Raw genomic sequence first — 25,778 nt, 5'->3', positions numbered from 1 at the left:
TTTTGAGTCTATTTCCACCCCCCCCTTTTTTTTTTTTTTGCATGTAAGCATTTAGGGCTGTAATTATCCTCTGAGCACTGCTTTGGTTATGCTCCATAAATATATCAGATTTTCATTCAGTTCAACAGATTTTTTGATTTCTATTGAGATCTCATATTTGATCCTTGGGCAATTTAGTAGTATCTTATTTAATCTGGAGATATTCTTTGGAACTTTTGATAATTGATTTCTAGTTTGATTTCATAGTGTTTGGAGAGCACACCCTGCAGATTTAAATTCTTTTAAGTTTGTTGAGGTTTGTCTTATGGTCTATCTTGGTGTGTTTTTTATTGTATGAAGTGTTCTAGAAACTCAATGATAGTGGTTGTTGGTGGTATTATTTTGTATCATTGCTGGTTTTCTGCCCACTTGTTCTAGCAATCAATTCACAGATGCTGTAGTTTCCATATAATTGTGAATTTGTCATTTCTCATTTTAATTCTGTCAATTTTTTCAAATATTTTGCAGCTATATTGTTTCATACATAGAATTACTGTGTTCCTGGTAGATTGACATGTTCATCACCATATAATATTCATTTTTGTCTCCTGTAATTTTCTTTGTTCTGAAGACCACTTGATACGGAGATGATCACTTTTCTTTTGATTAATGTTTGAATGGCATAACTTTCTATTTTCTTTCTATTTTGAACAGAGATCCAAATTTTCTTCAAAAATGCTTCAAGGTTGTTAGTTAAATTTCACTAATATTTGGGTTCCTGAGAGCATTTTACCTAGTCAATCCAATAGATAAATTATTATTCACATACGGTAAGGAAATACCATAGAACTTGAACAATTTTAACTGACAGCATAAATACATGTAGGCACACTTAACAGACCAAAGTCACCCACTGCTAGGAGATGGTGATGGAAAATGGGGAGAATGTATTTAAGCCTTACTGATGAAAGAGTCTAGTGTTTCTCTTTAACTGGAATCTCCACTCATCCACGAGTGATAACCTGTGTTGGAGCACTCTGAAAAGAATATAAATCATGATCACTGGTATCTGGTTTGGGAAATCCCCATTCTCACATACTCACAAACACCATATCGTTTTATGTCATAGTAATGAGACTTTCTCAGGCTTCTACAAAATAAATGAGCATTCAGTGAAGAGGGGCAGCTTTCCTACTTTGTCCTTGAGAAAACTTGAACCCCCTTCTGTTACCATTCAAGGCCAGAGTGCTGTGTGATTCCCTTGCTCTTTGATGTCCTTTATCCTCTGGCAACATCTCTTTGTTCCACTGTATTTCAGTACAGCACAAGCTGTTCTAGCCATTAAATCTAACAAAAAGGAATTTTAGGTATAAACAATGTGCATTTAATATTTGAGATATAAAACTAACATGCTTTAACACTGTAGCATTTTTCTTTGCTGGGAATGTGTTTAAAGCACTAATTCCTTACAGTGCTTTCTTGCCACCATTCTCCTTACTCTCTTCTGTCTTAAAAATTTATTAGGTTTCCCTTCTTCCAACTTGTCCCTGACACTTAGACTTAGGATCCTTCAGGATATGAATACCTAACATTCGAACTCAGAGCTCACTATATGTCAGGCATTGTATCAAGCTCCTTGCATGTATTGGCTCACTGAATTCTCATGACATTATAAGACTATTACCTCATTATAAAGCTGGAATAATAAAAAGATGAGAGGACTGCTTTTGGAAAGGCTAGATAACTCGTCTACATTCACACAGCTGCTGATTGTAGACCTGCACTGGGATCTAGGCTTGCTTGATTGCTGAGCCTATTCTATGACTACTACACTAATTCTGTATCATGCTTAGCTGTTGGTTTTAGTCGTTGAAGAAAAAGAGGGTCCTTGTGATTTGGTTTCCATGTAAGTACTGCTATCTGCCTAACACAACTAATGCCGCTTCAGCCTAGTTTCTAGGCACTGTATTTTTCTGTAGCTTCTCTCCCCTCTTCTCTAGTTCTAGACTTCTCAAAATCTTTTTCCCTTTTGAGTGGATTTGAACATTCTGTCTCTTCTTTCTAGCTTCTCCTATGTATTTTTCCTCTCTAATATTTTCCCAATAATAGTCTTACACAACATGAGAAACTCACATATAAACTAACATGTTAAAAGACACTAGCCATTTTGGAGGTTTTTTTTTTTCTTATTTATGGACATTGTTTTCTTTGCAGTTTTCTTTAGCTATCAGACTTAAGACCCTTCTATTTATGTAATTACATATAATTTTAGGATTTTTCAAGCCCAGACCCAAGTTTTCTACCTAACACTGTAAAGAGTGGAAGAAAGGGGCTGGTGATATGGCATAGCAGATTAAGTCTCCACTTAAAGTGCCAGCACCGATTTGAGTCCTGGCTTCTCCACTTCTGATTCAGCTCCCTGTTAATGGCCTGGGAAAACAGTGAAAATGGCCCAAGTGCTTGGGCCCCTGCACCCAGGTGGGAGACCTGGAGGAAGTTACTGGTTCCTAGCTTCACCAGGCCCAGCTCTGGCAGTTGGGGCCATTTGGGCAGTGAACCAGCAGACAGATGACCTCTCTCTGTGTCTCTGCTTTTCAAATGAGTAACTCTTAAAAAAAAAAAAAGTACAAGACATATTCTGACTAGATGCTATATTCTTTCTACGTAACAATATACATATTAAATAGAATGCTTACAGGGTACCACCCTAAACACCGCCTTCTTAGTCATCCACACCAACTTTTCTTGGTGAAGAACCTTTTTTTTTAAAAAAAAGATAAATTGTTCATCTAGTGATTATTCATCTTTCTCATTTCTATGTGTGCACATTAACTTCTCTGCTTAACTTACACCATGTAAATTCAGAAGCAATGCCATCTAACTCTGTACCTAAGGGAAGCAGCCAATATTTAGGAATGATTGACGTAGCTAACATGCGACGACAAAAAAAAAAACAAACAAAAAAACAAAAAAAAAAACTAACATGTTTTTTCCATGGAGCATCACTTGGGAAAACCAAAACGTCGTGAAGGCCGAGGTGTCACACCTCTAACAGGAGCCGCAGGTGGGTGATGGCCAGCATAGGCCTCCGCGTGAAAGCAGGCAGAGAAAGTTCTGAGAGACCGCCGCAGAGCCAGACATAGAACCCAGGGCGACCCGGGGAAGCAAGCCGTTAAAAACGCGTGTTGAGAGAGCGATTGCGTCATACCAAAGAGCCGACGCACAAACCTACGTCTCCGAGCAATCCCTCGAGGCCCCGCCCACCCTCCGCCCCAGAGCCCGCTAGACGTCCGAAAGAGGAGGGGCCGAGCGCGACTTGGAGAGACAGCGCATGCGCTCTCCGGACCCAGCCGGTGAACCAACTAGCAATCTCGCGAGGGTTGAAAGTCGGTGGCGTACGTAGTAGTCTTGGATGCTGGCGAGCTAGATGATATCTGCCAGAGGAGGAAGAGGAGGAAGCAGAGCGCGATCCCCGCCTCAGCCTCTCTTTCGCTTTCCTTTCCCCTTCCCCTCACACTCCGCCCTCCTCCTCCTCTGCCCGCCTCCCCTGACCTCAGTGACCCGGCTGGCCCCGCCCACCCTCGCCGACGTGATTCCCGCCGTGAGGTAAGCGCCGGTCGAACCCGGAGTCCCGCGGAAGAGGAGCACGACTCGGGGGCAGGCTGCTGGGCCCGGCTCAGGCCGGCGACAGAGCCGCGGCGCGGGCGAGCAGTCGGGCGGGCCTCCAGCTCCTCCATCAGTTGCGTGCGACGCAGCCGCCCAGGCCTAGGCCTCCTGCATCCCCGGCGGCCCGGGATCTGGCAGCAGCGGCTGACGCAGACGGAACATCATGTCGGCGGCCGAGCCTCCGCCACCCCCGCCTCCTGAGAGCGCGCCTTCCAAGCCCGCAGCCTCTGCCGCCAGCAGCGGGAGCAACAGCGGCAACAAAGGCGGCCCCGAGGGCGTCGCGGCGCAGGCGGCGGCGTCTGCGGCCAGCGCGGGCTCCGCGGACGCCGACATGGAGGTGAGGGCGGCTGGTGGCGCGGGGCGGGCGCGGGGCGGGCGCGGGGGCACGGGAGGCGATCGAGTGATGGAGCTCCGAGGCGCGCTTCACTCCTCTGCACCCGAACTCGGCCTCGGAGCCTGTGAAAGGATGCTCGTACTTTTTGCGCGTGTGCTACGCAGACCCGAGCCGGCGGGGACTGGACGTCTGCCGCTCCACGTTGAAATGCTCAGTCTCTTTAGCAAATCTTAGCACATCTTTCAGCGCTCTTGTAACAACGGGTCTGCTTGATTGCTGGGGCCGAAGGGGGATTTACCTTTGTAAAAGCTTTCCCAGAACTGGCTCTCCTATCTAGGAATCTAGGTTTTAGTTTCCACCAAACTTTGTGGGGAGGGCGAGGGAGAGGCCCCCTGGGAGTGGGATACGGGGGTGGGGCGGGGAAGTCGTTTGCGAGCGGCGCATCCGAGGATTCGGGCCTGCTTTTTTTCTTCCCGGTCCCGGTGGGGGCGGTATCTGTCCTGGGCCCAGACAATGGCGAGAGCTGGATGGCCGAGTGCGCAGTGGGGATGAGCGGGGCGCAGCTGCCTCTGTGTAGGGGAAGGAGGCCCCTCCCAGGCACTGCTCCGGAGGGAGGGGAGCGACCCCGGCAGCAGCCAGCTGTCTTGAATCCTCATCTGATCTGGGGAGGTGCATGGGCGGGTGAATGGATTAGGAGAACCGTGGGTGGGTGGTTGGGTGGCTTTTAGACCAGTGCGTTTCCCCCTTTTTGGGATTTGGTCTTTAAAAACAAAGTTGATACCCTCGCTTGCTTGCTGAGCCTTCTGGTGTTGGGTTGGCCAAGCGATGGTGACTGTACTGTGGGGGTGGAAAGATGGGGGCGCTGCCAGCTTGGTCTCTTGGGTCTGTTCCTAGGCGCTGTGATGGCTGGGAATAAAGAGATTGCTCCTTCCAATTTTTATTTTTGGCCTTCGCCCTGTTTTGAAACATTTTGTAGTTCCAGCCGGAAGGAAGACTTCTGGGAATTTTTTTAAATCTCTAGATAGAATAGAAGTAAGTAACTTCTAAAACTGAGCTTTGATGGAGAACTACCGCAATAAGGAAATGCTGGTGCAGTTCACCTTTGAGGTATTTGGCACAGTAGTTTTGTTTAGGCAACTAGGATGCAGTAGCACACTCGTTTTTAAAGGAACTGTGAACAGCAGTTAGTAGAATAGTAATTCTGATATTCTCTAGTTTTCAGTGATAGAGATTGTTTCAAATTAAAATGAATTCAGTGTTGCCTTCTCAAACCTCCCGACCCCTTGGGGTTTTGAGTAGTTCTTTTGGATTATCAATGCTGTTTAACTTGGATTCTTGCTCAGTGTCCTAAGGAGAAAGCCTGTGGCACTGAAAGCAATTGTGTGTAAATGTTCAATACTCTACAGAGATGTTCAGAGTTTCCCTTAGCTTTCCAAAAGAATCTGCCATTCAAACCTTTGGCATAACAAAAGTTTTAGAGGTCTTCCTTAAATATTAGAAAGGAGCGTAAATGTTAAGGCTAAACTAAGTGTTTTGGCTTTGAGAAGATACTCTCTTCACTGAATTTGCAGTTACTGAGATTCACTGTTAAACTCAGTTTGAGCACACATGAATAATCTGACCACCTGAACCAGTTTCACAGTTGGTACAAAGATATTTTTAAGTGCCTTTTTTTTTTTTTTTTGACAGGCAGAGTGGACAATGAGAGAGAGAGACAGAGAGAAAGGTCTTCCTTTGCCGTTGGTTCACCCTCCAATGGCCGCCGCGGCCGGCGCTGATCCGATGGCAGGAGCCAGGTACTTCTCCTGGTCTCCCATGGGGTGCAGGGCCCAAGGACCTGGGCCATCCTCCACTGCACTCCCTGGCCACAGCAGAGAGCTGGCCTGGAAGAGGGGCAACCGGGACAGAATCCGGCGCCCTGACAGGGACTAGAACCTGGTGTGCCGGCGCCGCAAGGCAGAGGACTAGCCTAGTGAGCTGCGGCGCCGGCTGTGCCTTTTTCTTGTTTGAAAGTAGAATTTAAGAAAATAATCCCAGGTATTTTTCAGGTTTTTTTTTTGATAGAGCTGGTTTTTCAGAAACATTATCCAACCTTTCCTTTGTATTCAGTTTTTCCTTTTATCTTGGTACTGATAAGCTAAAGGAACAATCTCATTTTTTGGTTATTACTCTCATATTGACAGTATTGACAGTATGGGGTTTTTATTCATCATCCCCCCCCCCCTTTTTTTTTTTAAAGATTTAGTTAAGTGGTAGAGTTACAGACAGAGAGAGGGAGAGATAGAAAGGTCTTCCATCCACTGGTTCACTCCCCAAATGGCTGCAGTGTCCACAGCTAGGCCGATATGAAGCCCAGTGCCAGGAGCTTCTTCCAAGTCTCCCACAGGGGTGCAAGGGCCCAAGCAGTTAGGCCATCTTCCACTGCTTTCCCAGGCCATCAGCAAAGAACTGGATCAGAAGAGGAGCAGCCAGGACATGACCAGCGCTCATATGGTATGCTGGTGCTACAGGCGGAGGGTTAGCCCACTATGCCACAGTGCTGGCACTTCATCATTATTTCAGGCTATTGACTTGACTTGATAGGTAGGCATACCATGTACCAAAAATGTAGAACCTCAAAAAACCTAGAGTCCCGTTTTTTAAGAAATAATGATTACTGTTGGAAAGTACCTTTTATTTTTGTAGGGTGTCTTTGACTATTCTTGGTGTTCCAGCAAAATTATAAACTGGTCAACCTCAGTGGCTTTGTCTTGAGAGATTTGTAATGAGTTCAGAGGTACTTAGAGGTGCTTATAGATCTTTGCAATGAAGTTACATTTAAAGTTAGGTCATTTGGCTCTGTCTAGTACTGAACCACCTTCCCACCCTCTCCTCCATTTTTAAGCACTCACAGTATCTTTATTATAGTATGTATTGCCAAGTACAAATTTCCATGTCAGTGTCCAAAAACAGTGTATTTATTACCAATTTAGAAATACTGTAGAGTATTCAATTTAGGCTGCATGATAAGTTTTTTGTAATATACCAGAAGGTAGTTACCAAAGTGGCTAATGTTGCCTTATCTGTATGTTTGTGTAATAGCAGTGTAGATAATGCAATTTCATGATGAAAAGGGGATTTTTTCACATACACTATTTAATCAGGTTTCATAGTTTTTATTAGAAAAAAAGAAGCAGATTTGCCCAGAAGGCTTATATTGCAGTCAGTTTTATTTTAGGATGATGTAGATAATATTTTGCATGTCTTGGCAACATCTATGTACATTTTATATAACTGGGTTAAATGGGTTCCTAACCCTTTAGTTTTAAATTTATTTCATCAGGTTTCCTTTCAACTTAGATGGTGGCATTTTGAATATCTAGGCAGTTCAGGGTAGTATGGGGTAGGAATATATTATTTAGAATGTGTTTTGGGTAGAAATTAGTATATAAGGCTGTATTGTCTATTCTTGAAGAACAATTCCCTGATTTTTCCCTCCTGCCAGGAAGTGTTTGATGAGGCGTCACCTGGAAAGCAAAAAGAAATCCAAGAACCAGATCCTACCTATGAAGAAAAAATGGTATGTCCTAGGTGCATGAATAGAAAATTTAATAAACTTTTCATTAGGTGATTAAATGTAGTAAACATCCATGTGTAGGAATTGTTTTTTATTTGCTTAGGATTTATTTTCTTGAAAGGCAGAGTGACAGAGAGGGAGAGACAGAGATCTTCTGTCTTCTGGTTTACTCCTGAAATGGCCATAATAGCCCTGGGCTGGAGCAGGCCAAAGCCAGGAGCCAGAAACTCCATCTAGGTCTCCCCTGTCGGTGGCAGGGGCCTAAGCATTTGGGCCATCTTCCATTGCTTTCCTAGGCACATTAGGGAGCTGAGTTGGATTTGGAACAGCCAGGACTTGAACTGGCACTCTGATAATAGCATATTGGTGTCAGAAGTATCACAATACTGGCCCTCCCCTTAAGTTTACTTTATATAATTTAGGACACAGACTCATAGGATGGCAGATGTCCTAAACAGCACTCTGGCCTCAGAATCAGCCCTTAAGGCATTCGGATCTGGCTGAAAAGCCCATGAGAGTATTTTAGGCATGGAAAGCCAAGACACTCTGGCAAAAAAAAACAAAAAAAAAAACAAAAAAAAAAACCTAAATGAAAGATCTCTGTGAGCGAGATCCCAGTGGAAAGAACAGGTCATCAAAGAAGGAGGTACCTTTCTCTGAAGGGAGGAGAGAACTTCCACTTTGACTATGACCTTGTCTAAATAAGATCAGAGTAGGCGAATTCAAAAGACCTCCATTTCCATTGCCTTGGCAACTCATGACAAGAGCCTAGGGTGATTACTGACACCATAAACAAGAGTGTCAATTTGTTAAGTCAACAACAGGAGTCACTGTGCACTTACTCCCCATGTAGGATCTCTGTCCTTAATGTGTTGTCCAATGTGAATTAATGCTATAAGTAGTACTCAAACTGTACTTCACACTTTGTGTTTCTATGTGGGTGCAAACTGTTGAATTTCAAATCTTTAATTAATATATACTAAATTGATCTTCTGTATATATAGAAAATTGAAAATGAATCTTGATGTGAATGGAAGGGGAGAGAGAGCAGGAAAGGGGAGGGTTGCGGGTGGGAGGGAAGTTATAGGAAGGAAAAAGCCACTGTAATCCAAAAGCTGTACTTTGGAAATTTTTATTTATTAAATAAAAGTTAAGAAATAATTTGGGGCATAAACATCCAATTGAAATTAGGTGGAACATGATGTTCTATAACTTGTATATTTTATTTGCCTGTGTAAATCGAACGCAAGTGTTCTATGAATTCACATAGTACAATGTGACTGTCTGATTATGTTAACACCTTTAATATTTAGCAGACCAGAGAAGTGATTATTCAGTTGTGTGTTTATTTTGCATCTGTCTGGCATTATACTCTATAGGTTACAAAGAATAGTATATGCTGCTTGCCTATAGCATTGTCTTTTTTTTTTTTCTAATTTTTGTTTATTTGAGAGAGAGATAGAAAGCTCCTTCCTGTTGGTTTACTCTCTGAATGCAACAATGTGGGTGAGACTGGACTCAAGCTGGAGCCTGGAGCTCCTTCTGGGTCTCCCATATGAGTGGCAAGAACCAACCACTTGTGCCGTGACCACTGCCTCCCAGGATCTACATCATCAGGAAGCTGGAATGGATAGCAGAAACTGGAGCTGGGACTTGAACCCAGGCACTCCCAAGATAGGAAAGTCCTAAACCTCTAGGCTAGTCACCCACCCTTTAACACGTATTTATTGAAATGTACTTTATCCTTGTCTGTCTTCTTTCTCTTAAAAATCTTCTGTTTTTGAATTAAAAATGCTTTTAATTTTTAAAGATTTTTAAATCTGGCTAGGTCACCAAATACCTGCCACAACTGGGGCTGGACCAGGTTAAAGCCAGGAGGCCTGAACTCAATCTTGGTCTCTCACATGCATGGGCAGGTACCCATGTACTTGAACTGCTTAATGTGTACATTAGTAGGAAGCTAGATAGGAAGCAGAGCCAGGACTCAAACCTGGTACTCCCCGTACAGGATGCAGTTGTCCCAAGAGGTGTCCTTTTATTTATTTATTTTTTTTAAAAAAATTTATGGCCGGCACCGCAGCTCACTAGGCTAATCCTCCACCTTGCGGCACACTGGGTTCTGGTCCTGGTCTGGGCGCTGGATTCTGTCCCGGTTGCTCCTCTTCCAGTCCAGCTCTCTGCTGTGGCCCGGGAGTGTAGTGGAGGATGGCCCAAGTCCTTGGGCCCTGCACCCGCATGGGAGACCAGGAGGAAGCACCTGGCTTTTGGCTTCGGATAGGCGCGGTACGCCGGCCGTAGTGGCCACTTGGGGGGTGAACCAAGGGAAAAGGAAGACCTTTCTCTCTGTCTCTAACTCTGCCTGTCAAAAAATAAAAATAAAATAAAAAAAAGATTTCTTTATTTGAAAGGCAGAGTTACAGAAAGGCAGAAGCAGAGAGAGAGGTCTTCTTTTTGCTGGTTCGCTCTTAAATGGCTGCAATGGCCAGAGCTGGGCTGATCTGAAGCCAGGAGCCTGGAGCTTCTTCTGGGTCTCTTATGTGGGTGCAGGGGCCTGAGGGCTTGGACCATCTTCCACTGCTTTCTCAGGAATATTATCAGGGAGCTGGCCCCCCAGATGATGTCTTAACACTGTGCCAAACACCCACCCCAAAAGTGAATACTGCTTTAAACCTTTACAATTGAGATTCTAACACTAACTGTGTTCTAATGAATTTAACTGCCCATTCTGTGGCTTTAGTTTTAGTTTCCTTGTTTTTTATCTTGCTTGTGTTTGACATTGTTGAACACCTCTGAAAAATCTTTACTTGCCTTGGGAGATCCTTTTTTCTTACTCATTTTCTATTTTTGTGATTATTCTTTTGTCTTCCTATGTTAAAATCTGATAATTGGATTCTTATCACTGGTTTTCACCTGCTGTCTTTAAACTGGACGCTTGTAAATCTTTATCTCTAGTGCAGATGCCTCTAATCAGTATTTTCATTTACTTGTACATTTACTTTTCAATCCCATTAATACTTCTTTAGAATATCAAAAACTGAATTAATTCATAGTATTTACTTCATACCTCAGTGATCGCAAGATGAAAGTTCCTCTTAATACATACCCAAGGTTTCTATGACAGTGCCTCATATTTTTAATAGTTTTGCAAGTATAGTCTGATAAATATCTCTTACCATTTCCCCATTGCCCTAGTTCAGTATTCCTCTATTACTGTACTATTTTGAGGGCTTTGTCTCAATTCTTGTAATCTTCTGTCTTTCAAATTTCTTCACATTTTTGAAGAGTAGTATTTATGATACAAATCTGATTTTATTATAGAAATCTGTAGTGGTTCTCTAATGGTTTACATCTTCACAATGGCCTTTATTGGAACTTTTATTTCTCCCAAGTTTCTCAGTCTCCCAGCCTCATTTCCTTTTGTGACATCCTTTTGTGATCTTCACTTGAGGAGTTTTCTTCTAAACAAGCTTCCTTTCCATCTGCTAGCTCCTAATGATAGGTAAGTCTTATGTCTCTCTTGATTCTTGAACCCAGGATGCTGATGATCACTACTTCAGAAATTAAATAATGATGCTGGTTGGTGGCAGAATAAGTTTGTGGTTTTTATTCTCTTGGATTTTTAGTATTTATTGCTCACCAGTTCCATTTAGCTATACTAAAATTTGACTGCTCTGATCATACTTCTGTATTTTTGACACACTCATTTCTAATGTTCCTTCACAAAAAATTGCAGATCTTCAATTTATTTCATCTATTCCCAGACATATATATAGTTGTTTTTTTTTTAATCTCGTTTCCTTCTGTCTCAGAGAAAGAAGTGAGTCCATGGTTGCTCTGTTTGATTTCTTTCAGGTTTCTCATATTACTGTAGTAATAGTTTCCCACTTTTTAAGATCTGTTAGTTTTTCTCCTGTCACCATTTTTTTTTAGCCTTTGAAGATCTTTTTCTTTCAATTTTAAACTTCTCATTCCTTCAAGCAACAAGGCATGTGCCTGTTTTCTCCCCTTATAATGACAGTAACAACACACCAATGACTTGAGATTTTTGAATACTATATAATTTTTTTCCCACGAATGTCTAATATTTGGCCTGAGTTTATTTTTAGAGTTTATTTATCTTGATCCTGAACATAATTAAAATAAATGAAGAGTTTCTTTTCAGTTCTAACATGTTCTAGATTCCTAAGAAATGTAATTGTGCACATGTTGTGAACATACACACATTTCTCGGTTTAGTATTTTAATAATCTTGAAAAACATAAACAACTAAGGCTGATTATGAATAGACATTACCAGGGGAAGCATGTAATGTTTTTCAAGCCTGACAACTTTTTAAAATTTGGCACAACCTAAAAGATGAATGACTGGTACATTTCCCTATACTTCTGAATAAATTCACGTGTTTCACAGTGTCATTCATTTTTTTACAACTCTATTAAGTGGAATTAAAGTATAATTTAAATGAGTTTTCAATTTAGTGAGTTTTGCCAAATACATGAAGTTACCTACACACCATCATTCCACAGTTTGCTCTTGCCCGTCTGCGCCCAGGTACTGCCCCTTGCCTTTGTCACTCCTGATCTGCTTTCTATCACTAGTTAGCATTTTGTATACTTTAAATGGAAGGATTCATAAAGGGTGTAATCTGTTGTGTTTGCCCTCTGTTACTTGGCATAGTGCTTTTGAGACTCATCCTTGCTGCATGTTTCAGTGGTTCATTTTTTTTTTTTTTATTGCTGAATTCATTGTATGGAGGCATGTTGAAACTTTGCTACCTGAAGTTTTCCTAAAATGTGTCTTAAAATTTTTGCAGCAAACCGACAGAGCAAATAGATTTGAGTATTTATTAAAGCAGACAGAGCTGTTTGCACATTTCATTCAGCCTGCTGCTCAGAAGACTCCAACCTCACCTTTGAAGATGAAACCAGGACGTCCAAGAATAAAAAAGGATGAGAAACAGAACTTACTGTCAGTTGGCGAGTGAGTAATAGTTTATACCTCATAGTGGAACCAAACTTATTTGTTTTATTTAGATTTATTATATTTATTTGAAAGAGTTGCAGAGAGAGGTAGAGACAGAGAGAGAGGTCTTCCATCTGCTGGTTCACTCCCCAGATGGCTGCAACAGCTGGAACAGCGCTGATCCAAAGCCAGGAGTCAGGAGCTTCTTCTAGGTCTCCCACGCTGGTGCAGGGGCCCAAGGACTTGGGTCATCTTCCAGTGCTTTCCCAGGCCATAGCAGAGAGCTGGATCAGAAGAGGAGCAGCCAGGACTAGAACCGGCGCCCATATGGGATGCTGGCACTGCAGACCAGGGCTTAAACCCGCTGCGCCACAGCGCCTGCCCCTAAACTTCTTATTTTTTAAAAATTTATTTAAGAAGCAGAGACAGATAAACACAGAAAACACATTTTTAAACTTGTAACTCTGACCAAAAGCTGCAGAATAAGGACTTGTGTGTTTTCTGGATCTTAATTTTCTCCTTTGGTAGGAAGACTTTTAAAAAGGTAAATTTGAAACACAAATTATCAGATTCTCTTAGTGCATGTTTCTTTGAAATTGGACTCATTTCAGTTTATCAGGTGCTGGTTAATCTGTGGTATTACTGTATTTTAATAACAATTTTATGTATAACTTAGGTACCATGTAAAACATTCTAGATTTAAGCTTAACTAAAAGTTTCTACTCTCTACTATTTAAATCTTAATTTTAGATACCTGTTAAAAAATTATTATTTTAAGGCTTTGGTGAACCCTTAACTGTATTTTAGGGTTTTGGTGAACCCTTAATTGTTACGTTGAAATAGTTAAGATTAAAGTGAAAAATCCATTGATTTTTTTTTTTTTTTAATTTTCAACTTTATAGCTACCGACACCGCAGAACAGAGCAAGAGGAAGATGAAGAACTGTTAACAGAAAGCTCCAAAGCCACCAATGTTTGCACTCGATTTGAAGATTCTCCATCATGTATGTTACAGTTAATTACTTGATTTTTAAAAGTCTCCTTTTAGCTGGCGCCGCAGCTCAATAGGCTAATCCTCCACCTTGCGGCGCCGGCACACCGGGTTCTAGTCCCAGTCGGGGCGCCGGATTCTGTCTCCGTTGCCCCTCTTCCAGGCCAGCTCTCTGCTGTGGCCCAGGAGTGCAGTGGAGGATGGCCCAAGTGCTTGGGCCCTGCACCCCATGGGAGACCAGGAGAAGTACCTGGCTCCTGCCTTCGGATCAGCGCAGTGCACCAGCCTCAGCGCGCTGGCCGTGGCAGCCATTGAAGGGTGAACCAACGGCAAAAGGAAGCCCTTTCTCTCTGTCTGTCTCTCTCTCTCTCACTGTCCACTCTTGCCTGTCAAAAAAAAAAAAAAAAAAAAAAGTCTCCTTTTGAGGCAAGGTTTCCTTTGGGTAATGTTTTGGAATTGGCTTGGCTATAATTTATAAAGGAAGTTTTTTATTTGTTATGAAATAAGCTTCAATTTCTTTTATTGATGCAGGTGATAGAATGTTACATAATTGTGGTACTGTATTTCTTTTTTTGGAGGGAGTGGGCAATATTTATTTATCTGAAATGCAGAGTCACAGAGAGGCTGAGGCAGAGACAGAGAGAGGGTCTTCTGTCCATTGGTTCACTTCCCAATTGGCCACAACGGCTGGAGCTAGACTGATCAGGAGCCAGGAGTTTCTTCCGGGTCTCCATGTGTGTGCAGGGGCCCAGGCATTTGGGCCATCTTCTGCTTTCTCAGGCCATAGCAGAGAGCTGGATTGAAGTGGAGTAGCCCGGACTCGAACAGGCACCTATATGGTATGCCAGCAGTGCAGGCAGCAGCTTCACCCAGTACGTCACAGCACCGGCCCCAATTGATACTATATTTCAAAAATATAGAGAATGCCATCTTTATTAGTATTGTAAGGTATATATAAAACCAGAATCTTATGCCTTTTGACCTCCTCCTCTGATCATTTGCTAACTGGTCTATGTGATCATCATGGTTGCCTTAAAAAAACAGTTGTAAAGCTCAATATAGGATATTCTGTTTTGACTTGTTTATAACCCTGAACTACTAGTAAATTTGAACTTCAGCCAGACAAGTATCTCATTAGAAACTTATCATTCCCTTTAAGGTGTTATATTTTCAGAAATTGGTGTGTGTGAGGGGTTAGGGGTGGTGAGAAGGAGGGGTGGCTACAGAGTGTATAGTTTTTCTTTCCCAGAAGCGAGAGGCCAGAGCCAGTTATGGCATAAGGGAGAAAGGAAGTTGTGGACTACCTGGGTTTTTCTTTCTCATACCTCCTACGGGATAACTAGTTGCCCCAGCATTGATTAGCTTTTTACCCTTAATCACTGTTTTTTTTTTTTTTTTTTTTTAAGATTTATTTATTTATTTGAGAAGAAGAGTTACAGAGAGAGGGGGTGGGGGAACAGAATGGTCATCTATTCGCTGATTCACTCCTCAAATGGCCGCAACGGCTGGAGCTGGACCCTTCTGGAGCCAGGAGCTTCTTCCAGGTCTCCCATGTGGGTGGAGGAGCCCAAACCCTTGGGCCATCTTCTGCATTCCCAGGCCATAAGCAGGGAGCTGGATCCCAAGAGAAGCAGCGGGGACACGAACCAGCATCCATATGGGATGCTAGTGCGGCAGGCAGAGTCTTAATCTACTACGCCACAGTGGCAGCCCGTAGCACTGTTTTTCAAAAGGTGTTGGAGTGCTGGATATATGCATTTAAAAAAAAATCATCAGATGTTTGTGGTGTGTATATCTTATAATTATTCTGAGGGGCAAAATAAATAGGATATGTACCCTGAAAGAGATGTTGTCTATTTAAGAACTGTTGGAAAAATAACTCATGAAAGGTAAAGGAAAAGGAAGTTCCTGCTCGTTTCCTCTTTTTTGTTGTTGTTGTTTTTGCTAGGAGGAAAATAACCCCAGAGAAAATCTTTCTGGTCTTCATGAAACACCAAAATTCTTGGGTAGAAGTACTTGACAACATAAATAGAAATAAGGAAGCAAAAGGGTCTTCAGGTTCAACATATGAACTGAGTCATTGGTTGGAACTCTGAGATCCACAGTTGTTCCTGCACTTGGTTATATTATACTTCTATCTGCTCCTATTCTACTCCACAACCACAGAATCTAATGACTTGAAACTTGTAGTACATACATTGTGTGAGAATCATTTAGTAAAAAAAAGTAGTTAGTACATACATGCTGGTTCTAGTTAAACCTATGAGAATCATAAGAGTGTAATGCCTTGTTATTTCTTGTCTTTAAAATGTGCTTTTTGGTTTCTTTTTGTTGTTGTTGTTCTTAGATGTAAAATGGGGTAAACTGAGAGATTATCAGGTCCGAGGATTAAATTGGCTCATCTCTTTGTATGAGAATGGCATCAATGGTATCCTTGCAGATGAAATGGTATGTGTGTGTTAGTTTTTTCAAAGGCTGTATTTTGTCACTTAAATATTTTATAGATTACAAAAGTTAGGGTAATTTCATGTGTTTTTATTATAATCTAGAACTGTTAGGAGACTAGTCTTGGCAGCTGATAAAAGCAGCTTGCTTCAGTTGTACAAGTAGAGAGTGTATATCTGTTGAGAAATTATCTGTCAGAGTAGAATGAATTTTAAAGTAATACTTTTGAGAATCTTTTGTTTGTTTTAATATTTGAAAGGCAGAGAGGGACAGGGAAAGACACATCTTTTATCCACTGGTTCACTCCCCAAATAGCTGCAACAGCCAGGGCTGGACCAGCAAAGGCAGGAACCAGAAAAGTCATCTGGATCATCTGTGTTGGTGAAAGGGGTCCAGGTACTTGGACCATAATCCCTGGTCCTCCTAGGCGTTAGCAGGAAGCTAGAACTCCAGCTGGCACTCCACCATAGGCTGCTGGTGTCACAGGTGTCAGCTTAACCTGTGCCAGACAACCAGCCTCAAGAAACTTGTTTTTATTTGACTTTTATAATACAATGATTTGACCATTTACTTCTAATTCTATAGAACAGAAATGAGGTCATGGAATGTTTTTCACAATAAGTACTATTTTTTCCCAGAGTGTTGACTTCTACAGTTTTTTCATGAAATGTATCATTTCTTGTTTACTGCTTACAAGTTACATAATGAAGATTTAAAAATTTCATTAGTACTGTAGCGCTAACGTACTTAATTGGAGAAAGTATGGAGTCAAAAGAAATGTTTTTCAATTCTATCTTTGCTGGTGACCTTGGGTAAATCATTTAAATATTCTAGGCTTTGTGAAGTGATAACAGAACCTCCCTCATAGACTTACAAAGATTATATGACTGACACTGGTGAACTTTGAAACATACTAAATTCTTGCCATATGATAGCATTGTATTTCGTGATGTTTCTTTTATGATGGTCCTGTATAAGAATAATCCAAAAAACTTGTGAAGAATTTGAATTAGGAAAAAATTATGCATGGATTTTGAAACTTTGCACCAAAGTACACTTTTAAATTCCATTTTCCTACAAACTTTGAAGTACCCTTATATAGTATTGGGAGCTATACACATGAAAACGGTTTTGTTTTTCCAGTTTTGATTTGTGATTATTCTAAAATCTTACAGGGCCTGGGAAAGACTCTTCAAACAATTTCTCTCCTTGGGTACATGAAACACTATAGAAACATTCCTGGTCCTCATATGGTTTTGGTACCTAAGTCTACACTGCACAACTGGATGAGTGAATTCAAGAGATGGGTACCAACACTTAGGTCTGTTTGTTTAATAGGTGATAAAGAACAAAGAGTAAGTTTCTAGTCTTTTATTATATTTTTTATATTAAAGGAGTTTTTTTTTTTTTAAGATTTATTTATTTACTTGAAATTCAGAGTTACATAGAGGAGAGGCAAGGAGAGAAAGAGAGAGAGGTTTCCATCCACTAGTTCATTCCCCAGTTGGCGCAGCCAAAGCTGCGCCGATCTGAAGCCAGAAGCTTCTTCCAGGTCTCCCACGTGGGTGCAAGGGGCCCAAGGATTAGAGCCATCTTCCTCTATTTTCCCAGGCCATAGCTGAGAGCCGAATTGAAAGTGGAACAGCTGGGACTTGAACTGGCGCCCATATGGGTTTTGGCACTGCAGGCGGCTGCTTTACCTGCAGTGCCACAGCACCGGCCCCTAAAAGAATCTTAATTCAGGCTTGGGTTGGGGGCATAACTAGAAGGATAAAAAGAGAAGAATCTTCACAACTCTTAATAATTTAAAAATATAATATTGATGTTTAAGACTCAGTGAAGATAAGTCAAGAGACTAGAAAGCCATATGAGCCTAATTTCTCCCCTTTTCAGGAGTGAGTGTATAAAATCAAAGGCTGTGTTCTCTCTTAGAATTATTTTCTTGTTTGTAAAAGAGGTTTTGGGTATGTGAGGTTAATTAAAAAAAAATATTTCAAAGGCAGAGAGAGCAAGCGAGTCGCGTGTGTGAGTGAGCTATTTGATTTGCTGGTTCACTTTCTAAATGCCCACAATGGCTAGGGCTGTGCGGGGCCAGGTGAAGCCAGGAGTCTGCAGTTCAGTGTGGGTCTCCTGAGTGGATGTCATTACCTGCTGCTTCCCTGGAAGCTGGACTCAGAAGCAGAGTCATCAGGGCTTGAATCCAGGCAATACAATAGGAGATGTGGGCATCCCAAGCATTGTCTTGAATTGCTGTGCCACATGCCTGCTCCTAGAATAGTAGTTTTTAAAGATGGATTGAGTCAATTACAGTAACTTGGTGAGTTATGAAATCTACCAAAATAAGTTAAAATCTTGATCAGTTGACAGTATCCTTTTGCAGAGGCAATGTGGAAATAATGACACTATTAAGAATATAGAGTTCAGATAGTATTCATATAGTCTGGAATGTGTACTTTTGTTTTCCCTTCATTTGATATGTCACTGATGAGTTTTTTTCTCATTTTTTAGGTACTTTGGATATTTTCAGTTACCAAATTGCTTTTTATGTTTTGAGATTCAGTTATATAACCTTTGTTTTTCATCTTTCTTTATCTGTAAAATGAGAATAACACAATATGTTAATACATATATAAGCCTGAAAGAATGAAAAATGCTTATTGTAAACTGCCCTTCAGTTTTACTTAATAGTCCAATTCTCCTTTACATAAATCCATATCCCAAGAATTTCATGACCTAGTGGGATCTTAGAAGATACATTGCAAGTTTGCCAGTTTTTTTTCTTTTAACTTAATGGCTCTGACATTTAAGTGATTAATGAAGCTACTTCAGTGATAGGAAAGCTTGTTTTAACTGCTTGTACAATATTGCTACCCCTTTTTAATATGTCTTCCACCTTTTATATTTTAGATTGCTTTTCACCAATAAATTTAATGTGTAATTGATTTCTCATTGATGTAATTCTCTTGCTACACAGGCTGCTTTTGTCAGAGACGTTTTATTACCAGGAGAATGGGATGTATGTGTAACATCTTATGAAATGCTTATCAAAGAAAAGTCTGTTTTCAAAAAATTTAACTGGAGATACTTAGTTATAGATGAAGCTCACAGGATCAAAAATGAAAAATCTAAGGTAATTCAGTATTCAGATATACCTTTCTTTAAGAATTTGGTGTAATATGCTTAATATTCTGATGATGAATTTGTTTATTTTCTTTCAGTTGTCAGAAATAGTGAGGGAATTCAAGACTACAAATCGATTGTTATTAACTGGAACACCACTTCAGAACAACCTGCATGAGCTTTGGTCACTTCTTAATTTTTTATTGCCAGATGTGTTTAATTCAGCTGATGTAAGTATTTTTTTCTTGGTTGTTAATAATGTTTTGTTTAATGCTGTGTAGTTTTGTAATAAAATTGGTTTACTTTTCAGCACTGCTTTAGATAATTCTTAATTTTTCATGTTTTTGTTTGGTTAATATAATGTAACCCTATTAAATTGTCTATGCATTCTGAGAATTTACTTTTGGACCTTTTGGTTTCAATCTCATTTAAATCATTCTTTCCTCTAAATGGAATGACACATTTTAACTCCTCTTTGGTAGTTATATCAGCCTAACTTTGTTCAGTGGCTTTAGGTTGACAGTTTTTGTTTTCCTTTTTTTTTTTTTTTTTTTTTTTTCGGTTTATTTTATTGATTTGAAAAAGTTACAGAGAGGCTTGTGCCGCGGCTCACTAGGTGCCTGCGGCGCCGGCACCCCGGGTTCTAGTCCCGGATGGGGCGCCAGATTCTGTCCTGGTTGTTCCTATTCCAGTCCAGCTCTCTGTGGCCTGGGAAGGCAGTGGGAGATGGCCCAAGTGCTTGGGCCCTGCATCCACATGGGAGACCAGGAGAGGCACCTGGCTCCTGGCTTCAGATTGGCGCAGCGCTGGCCATAGCGGCCATTTGGGGGGTGAACCAACAGAAGGAAGACCTTTTCTCTGTCTCTCTCTCACTGTCTATCTCTGCCTGTCAAAAAAATAAAATAAAATAAAAAAGTTACAGAGAGAGGTAGAGACAGAGAGAGAGGTCTTCTTCCATCCACTGGTTCACTCCCCAGATGGCACAACGGCCAGAGGGAGCTTCACCGATCTGAATCAAGGAGTTTCTTCTGGGTCTCCCACGTGGGTGCAGGGTCCCAAGGACTTGGGTCATCTTCCACTGCTTTCCCAGGCCATAGCAGAGAGCTGGATCAGAAGAGGAGCAGCTGGGACTCGAACCAGTGCCCATATGGGATGCTCGTGCTTCAAGCTAGGGCTTTAACCCTCTGCGCCACAGCGCCAGCCCTTGACAGCTTTTGTTTTCAAGATGCTACGTAAAATTACTCCTGAAGTGAATTTGGGTGTCTAAAATTGCATGTGTTTAAGTCCCAGAGATGGCCTTCAAGTATGAAATCTGTCTAGCCATTCTTACAGAATGATTTAACAAATCATTACAATCTAATCTTTACATTTGTAGATTTTTGCGTGTTTTTTTTTTTTTTTTTTTTTTTTTTTTTTTGACAGGCAGAGTGGACAGTAAGAGAGAGAGACAGAGAGAAAGGTATTCCTTTTGCCATTGGTTCACCCTCCAATGGCCGCCACAGCTGGTGCGCTATGACCAGCGTACCGCGCTGTTCCAAAGGCAGGAGCCAGGTACTTATCCTGGTCTCCCATGGGGTGCAGGGCCCAAGCACTCGGGCCATCCTCCACTGCACTCCCGGGCCACAGCAGAGAGCTGGACTGAAAGAGGGGCAACCGGGACAGAATCCGGCGCCCCGACCGGACTAGAACCCGGTGTGCCGGCACCACTAGGTGGAGGATTAGCCTATTGAGCCGCGGCGCCGGCGATTTTTGCAGTTTTAAAAGTAATAGCAATGGTGAGATTAGCTGTTTGTACCATCAGTTCTACCTGCGAACAAATAGGTATGTGAAGAGTGCTATTGATATATACAGTTTTTTTCTGGACTAGAGCTCATTTTTGAATCTTTGTTCCACGGCCGAGTGGGGCTGGGGACTGGAGCTTTGAAGAGCTCCATTGTTACTATTAGTCCATTTATACAAATTTGAAGTTCTAAAAAGGTAGTCATTATGGATTGTTATGTTGAGGTTGATCTTAAAAGAATAAATGAAGTCTGTGTTACAAAAAGATGTATTTGAAGTCTGAAAGCAATTTCAGTTTTTACATATTTTGATATCTTAGAGATAATTTCTTTTTCTTACTACATTGATACATGATGTATAATCTATTAAAGTTTTGTTTTAGTTAAAACAAGAAATTCTGAGTTTATGTTAATTTCACAAACAAAGTGATTAATGCATAGGTTCAAAAGGTAAGAATTGGGAAACTGCCCTTGTTTGAATCATACCCAAATACTAATGAGATACTAGTGATAACATATTTGGTATTAGTTTAATTTGAATTGACACTGTTTTGGAAACCTTGTATTTGAGTAGTCTGGTCATAAAAGCAAAATTATGAAGTGATTTTATTTTAATTTTTGAGCTTTTATGAAAATGAGGAAGGATATTTTTCAAGAATATTCATTTTCTGACTGTCTCTAAGACCTCCTTTCCAACCGTTTCTTCTTTTTTCATTAAGGACTTAATACATTAGATTCTCAGGATCACAGCAAATGCATGATAATTACTACAGCACAGTTGTCATCAGTTCTCATATTAATATATTGATAAAAAGAGCAGATTCAGTGTAGTTCATAAATATAATTCTAAGAATATAATGGTATTCTCCCCTCCCCTCACCCTCCCTTTTTCTTTCTTTAATTTTTGAGATGCTATTTTTTTATTTACATGATATTCAAAGGTTTAATCCTTCAGTAATTAAAGAATTCAACAAATAAAATAGACTATTTCTGTAGGAATATAGGCAAGGGCTATAAAACAGTAATGAAAATATGACCATTTCACACATACACAGTAAATTTTAAAGTAACCACATCATTAAAACTATAGTGGTGTATCATTGGTGTAACATTGGTTTGCCAAAGTTGTAAAACATAGTTTGAAACTATATTTACAGCACTACTGATAACATACAGTCTTTTTTTTTTTTGAAAGGCAGAATTACAAAGAGAGCTTGCATCTGCTGGTTCACCCCCCAAAATGGCTGCAGCTATCAAGGCTGGACCAAGCTGAAGCCAGGAGCTTCATCTGGGTCTCCCCTGTGGGTGGCAGATTCCAAAATATTTGGGCCATCTTCTGCTTTCATAGATGTTTTAGCAGAGAGCTGGATCAGAAGTAGAGCAGCTGGGACTTGAACTGGCCCTCATGTGGGATGTTATTGCCACACACGGTGGCTTAACCTGCTATGCCACAATTGTCCACACCTTTTCATTTTTTGTTTAATTTTAGCTCCCACATATATGGGAACAGTATTTGTGTCCAGCTTATTTTACTCAAAATGGTGTCTTCCATTGTATCCATTTTGATATAAATGGTAGAATCTCATCCTTAATGGCTGAGTAATAAATATTCCATTGTATGTATATATACCACATTTTCTTACGTATCTGACAAGGTTACCTAGGTTGATTCCATATTTTGGCTGTCATTTCCAATTTTTTTTTTCTTTTTTTAATCTGAAAGGCAGAGTTAGAGTCAGAGAGAGAGAGAGATCTTTCATCTGCTGGTTCACTCCCCAAATGTCTGTAATGGTTGGAGCTGGGCCGATCTGAAGGCAGGAACTTCTGGGTCTCCCATGTAGGTACAGAGGCCCAAGCACTTTCCATTTTCTGCTGCTTTCCCAGGCTCATTAACAGGGAGCTGGATTGAAAGTGGAGCAGCCAGGGTGTGAACTGGCACCCATATGGGATGCTGGCACTGCATACTGTGGCTTTACATGCTTCGCCACAGAGCTGCCTTGTTTCCAAACTTGTCATCTTGATGTTTTTGAGAAAAAATGTTTAGGAACTAGTATGCCTAAACTACTTGTTCAAATTATTAACAGTGACACACATGAAAATTAGTGGTTTCGGATAAATGATTTTTATGGATCAACACTCAAATGTACTTATTGTAGGAATCATTGTAACTGACATTATATGGTATTTGTTGTTAATGTTATGTCTGATCTTAAGGTATTTTTTATTTGTTAATCTAGGACTTTGATTCCTGGTTTGATACAAACAACTGCCTTGGGGATCAAAAACTAGTTGAGAGGCTGCATATGGTAAGTGTGTTATAATGTTAAAGCTTTTTTTCTTTTAATTTATTTATTTGAAAGAGTAAATAGATAGTGTGCGCTGGATCTTCAAATTTGCTGGTTCACTCTCCAAATAGCTGCAATGGTTGGGGATGGGCCAGGCTGCAGCCAGGAGCCTGAACTCCCCTCAAGGTCTCCCACATGAGTGGCATCTTCTGCTGTTTTCTCAGCCACATTAGCAGAGAGATGGATTAGAAGTAGGGCAGCCGGAACTTGAACCAGCGCTCACTTGAGATGCCAGCATTTGCAGGTGGCGGCTTAACCTGCTGCTTAATGCCGACTCCCAGCATATTTTCAGTGGGGAAAAAGAGACAATTTGGTAGGTTATTTTTATTTTAACAAAAGACATACTGGGTTTAGAATCAGATTTTTTAATTCTGCTGCTATGCAGTTTGGTCTTCCACTGCTTTCCCTGGTGCATTAGCAGGGAGCTGGGTCAGAACTGGTACAGCCAGGAGTGGAATCAGCACTCCTGGGATGCTTTTGTTGCAGGTGGTAGCTTAACTTGACTGCACCATACTACTGATCCTGACTGTTTGGTCTTATGTGGATAGGAAGTATATGGTTTACCGCTGGAATTCATGATATAATCATAATTTAATCAGGGAGAAAGGTAATTGCTTAGGATTAAAAAATCAAAAAAGAATTCCTTAATGACTTCCACAGACAGAGTTTCAAAGCTTAATTCCATGTGAGACTGTAATAAGTTCACCTCTGAAAGGGCTAAAGATGCATCTTGTCAAATCTAGTCATGGTGTATATGTGCATTATGAACAGAGTTGTTCTGATTTTGTTTTTGATGAAAGTTCACAAATGACAGTTGGTAGGTCAAGAAATTTTGTTTTTGCTTTAAAGATTGATTACCTACCTGAAAAGGAGAGCTACAGAGTGAAGGGGAAAGACAGGTCTTCTTCTGTTTGCTGGTTACTCTTCAAATGGCCACAATACACAGGGCTGGGCCAGGGCAAAGCCAGGGAGCCTAGAACTCCATCTGGGTCTCCCACATGATTGATAGGGGCCCAAATGTTTGGTCTGTCTTATATTGCTTTCCCAGGTATATTATTGGGTAGCTGAATAGGAAGTGGGGCAACCAGCACTCTGAATAGGAAGTGGAGCAGCCAGCACTTGAACATGTGACACGAGCTTAACCCGCTTTGCCACAGTGCCCGCCTCAAAAATTTCTTTAAAACAGACTTCACATTAAGATATCCTGGTCAAGCCGAATAAAGCAAAACTTGTAAAAGCATGTCACATGTCATGTAAAGCATGTCACGTGTCACCATAAAGGTCTATCATGACCCTCCACAGTGATTTTCAAACCCTATAGATATGTTGGTCTATGTAATTGTTTGGTGTGAGATGGTGGTTTTTGTGTGTTTTGTGTGTTATGTTATGGTATGTTTACAGCATCCCTGACATTTGGCCTTGCTGCATGCTAGTAATGATACACCTCCAGTTGTGACATTCAGAAATGTCTCTAGGCGTTGCAGATTTCCCTGCTGCAAAATCACACCCTGCTACTTTCCTCCATTTCTTGACCTTTCTGATGTACTCAAACTTCTGTTTCACTTATTGTTATGAAGCTTTAATTCAGTAGTATTTCTGGCCCCACTGTAAATTTTCTGCAAACACTGTGCTAATTCCAGTCTGTGTTTATGATTTTTAACTACATCTAGAATCCCTTTTCCTGACCCAGCACAAGACTTGGTGACATCATTTTTCTCGAACACCCAGGCTGAGGCTGACCTAGGAACTCAGTAGTGTGTATTCCATCTTTAATAATAAACATTCTAATGCTGTATAGGACTTTGCAAAGGCTATTGAAATGCCTCACAGGTGTTTCCCTGGTGGATTGTAAACACTAAGACTGGAAATTTACATTTTTCTTTATATTACTAACACAATGCCTGTTTGTAATGGATATCAGGAAAAGAAATTTAAGCTTATGAATGTTCAAATATTTCTTCATCTAAGTCATGGGTGGGGAAACTTTTTTTTTTGCCAAGAGCTATCTGGATATTTGTAGCATTATTTGCTAGCCATGTAATATTATCAACTTGAAAATTAGCTTGCTGTAGAGTTATTGAATTTCAAGTCCCACCTGTGTTGCCCTTGCAGGGCCAGACCAGATGGTTTCATGAAACTTACATAGCCCATGGGCCAGATGTTCCCCACCCCTGATTGGAAGATAACTATAAGGCACTTCAAAATTTTTGTGTACTGAGACTTTTGTTAAATCCTTGGAAGTAATAATCTTTTAGGTACCTTTATTTTAATTTGAATATCATTCAGGCATCTAAACATTTGATTGACTTTTGTGAAAAATTGTGGACCACTTATGTGGTCTTAATGGTGGAAAGGGGGGCAGAGGAGTTTGCTTTTTCTTTTCTTATTTTTTTTCCCCTTAATCCTGTGCTGTTGAGTTTTCCTTTAATAAATAAGTGGGTAATAAAGGTGAAACAAACTGAAACCCACAAAACAGAATCAAGCTGTTTTGACTTTGCTATTTATTTTGTTAGAGGGTAGTTTTTAAAGAGGCTTTTATGGAATCAGGGAGAAAAGATCTGTTAGCTATTCTCCACTCTGTTTTGCTTCTTATTCTGAAATTC

General features: G+C 40.8%; 1 protein-coding gene across 1 annotated transcript in view; it reads left to right on the top strand.

Moving 5' to 3' along the window:
- The first annotated feature begins 3,300 nt into the window (after positions 1 to 3,300).
- Positions 3,301 to 25,778, top strand: part of SMARCA5 (SNF2 related chromatin remodeling ATPase 5) — a 43,443-nt gene continuing 20,965 nt past the window's right edge. Inside the window, exons 1-9 of the mRNA XM_002716930.6 lie at positions 3,301 to 3,982; positions 7,464 to 7,538; positions 12,349 to 12,515; positions 13,400 to 13,500; positions 15,835 to 15,935; positions 17,108 to 17,287; positions 18,907 to 19,062; positions 19,151 to 19,282; positions 23,068 to 23,136. Of these exons, the coding sequence (XP_002716976.1) occupies positions 3,809 to 3,982; positions 7,464 to 7,538; positions 12,349 to 12,515; positions 13,400 to 13,500; positions 15,835 to 15,935; positions 17,108 to 17,287; positions 18,907 to 19,062; positions 19,151 to 19,282; positions 23,068 to 23,136 (1,155 nt within the window). The 5' untranslated portion in view covers positions 3,301 to 3,808. The remainder of the gene's footprint in view (positions 3,983 to 7,463; positions 7,539 to 12,348; positions 12,516 to 13,399; positions 13,501 to 15,834; positions 15,936 to 17,107; positions 17,288 to 18,906; positions 19,063 to 19,150; positions 19,283 to 23,067; positions 23,137 to 25,778) is intronic.

This window comes from Oryctolagus cuniculus, chromosome 8, assembly GCF_051225735.1.
Source record: "Oryctolagus cuniculus isolate XC-2025 breed Fujian yellow rabbit chromosome 8, ASM5122573v1, whole genome shotgun sequence".
In the NCBI taxonomy this organism is placed as follows: Eukaryota; Metazoa; Chordata; class Mammalia; order Lagomorpha; family Leporidae; genus Oryctolagus; species Oryctolagus cuniculus.
The sequence above is the reverse complement of the archived record's forward strand: the minus strand, read 5'-3'. Positions and strand labels throughout refer to the sequence as shown.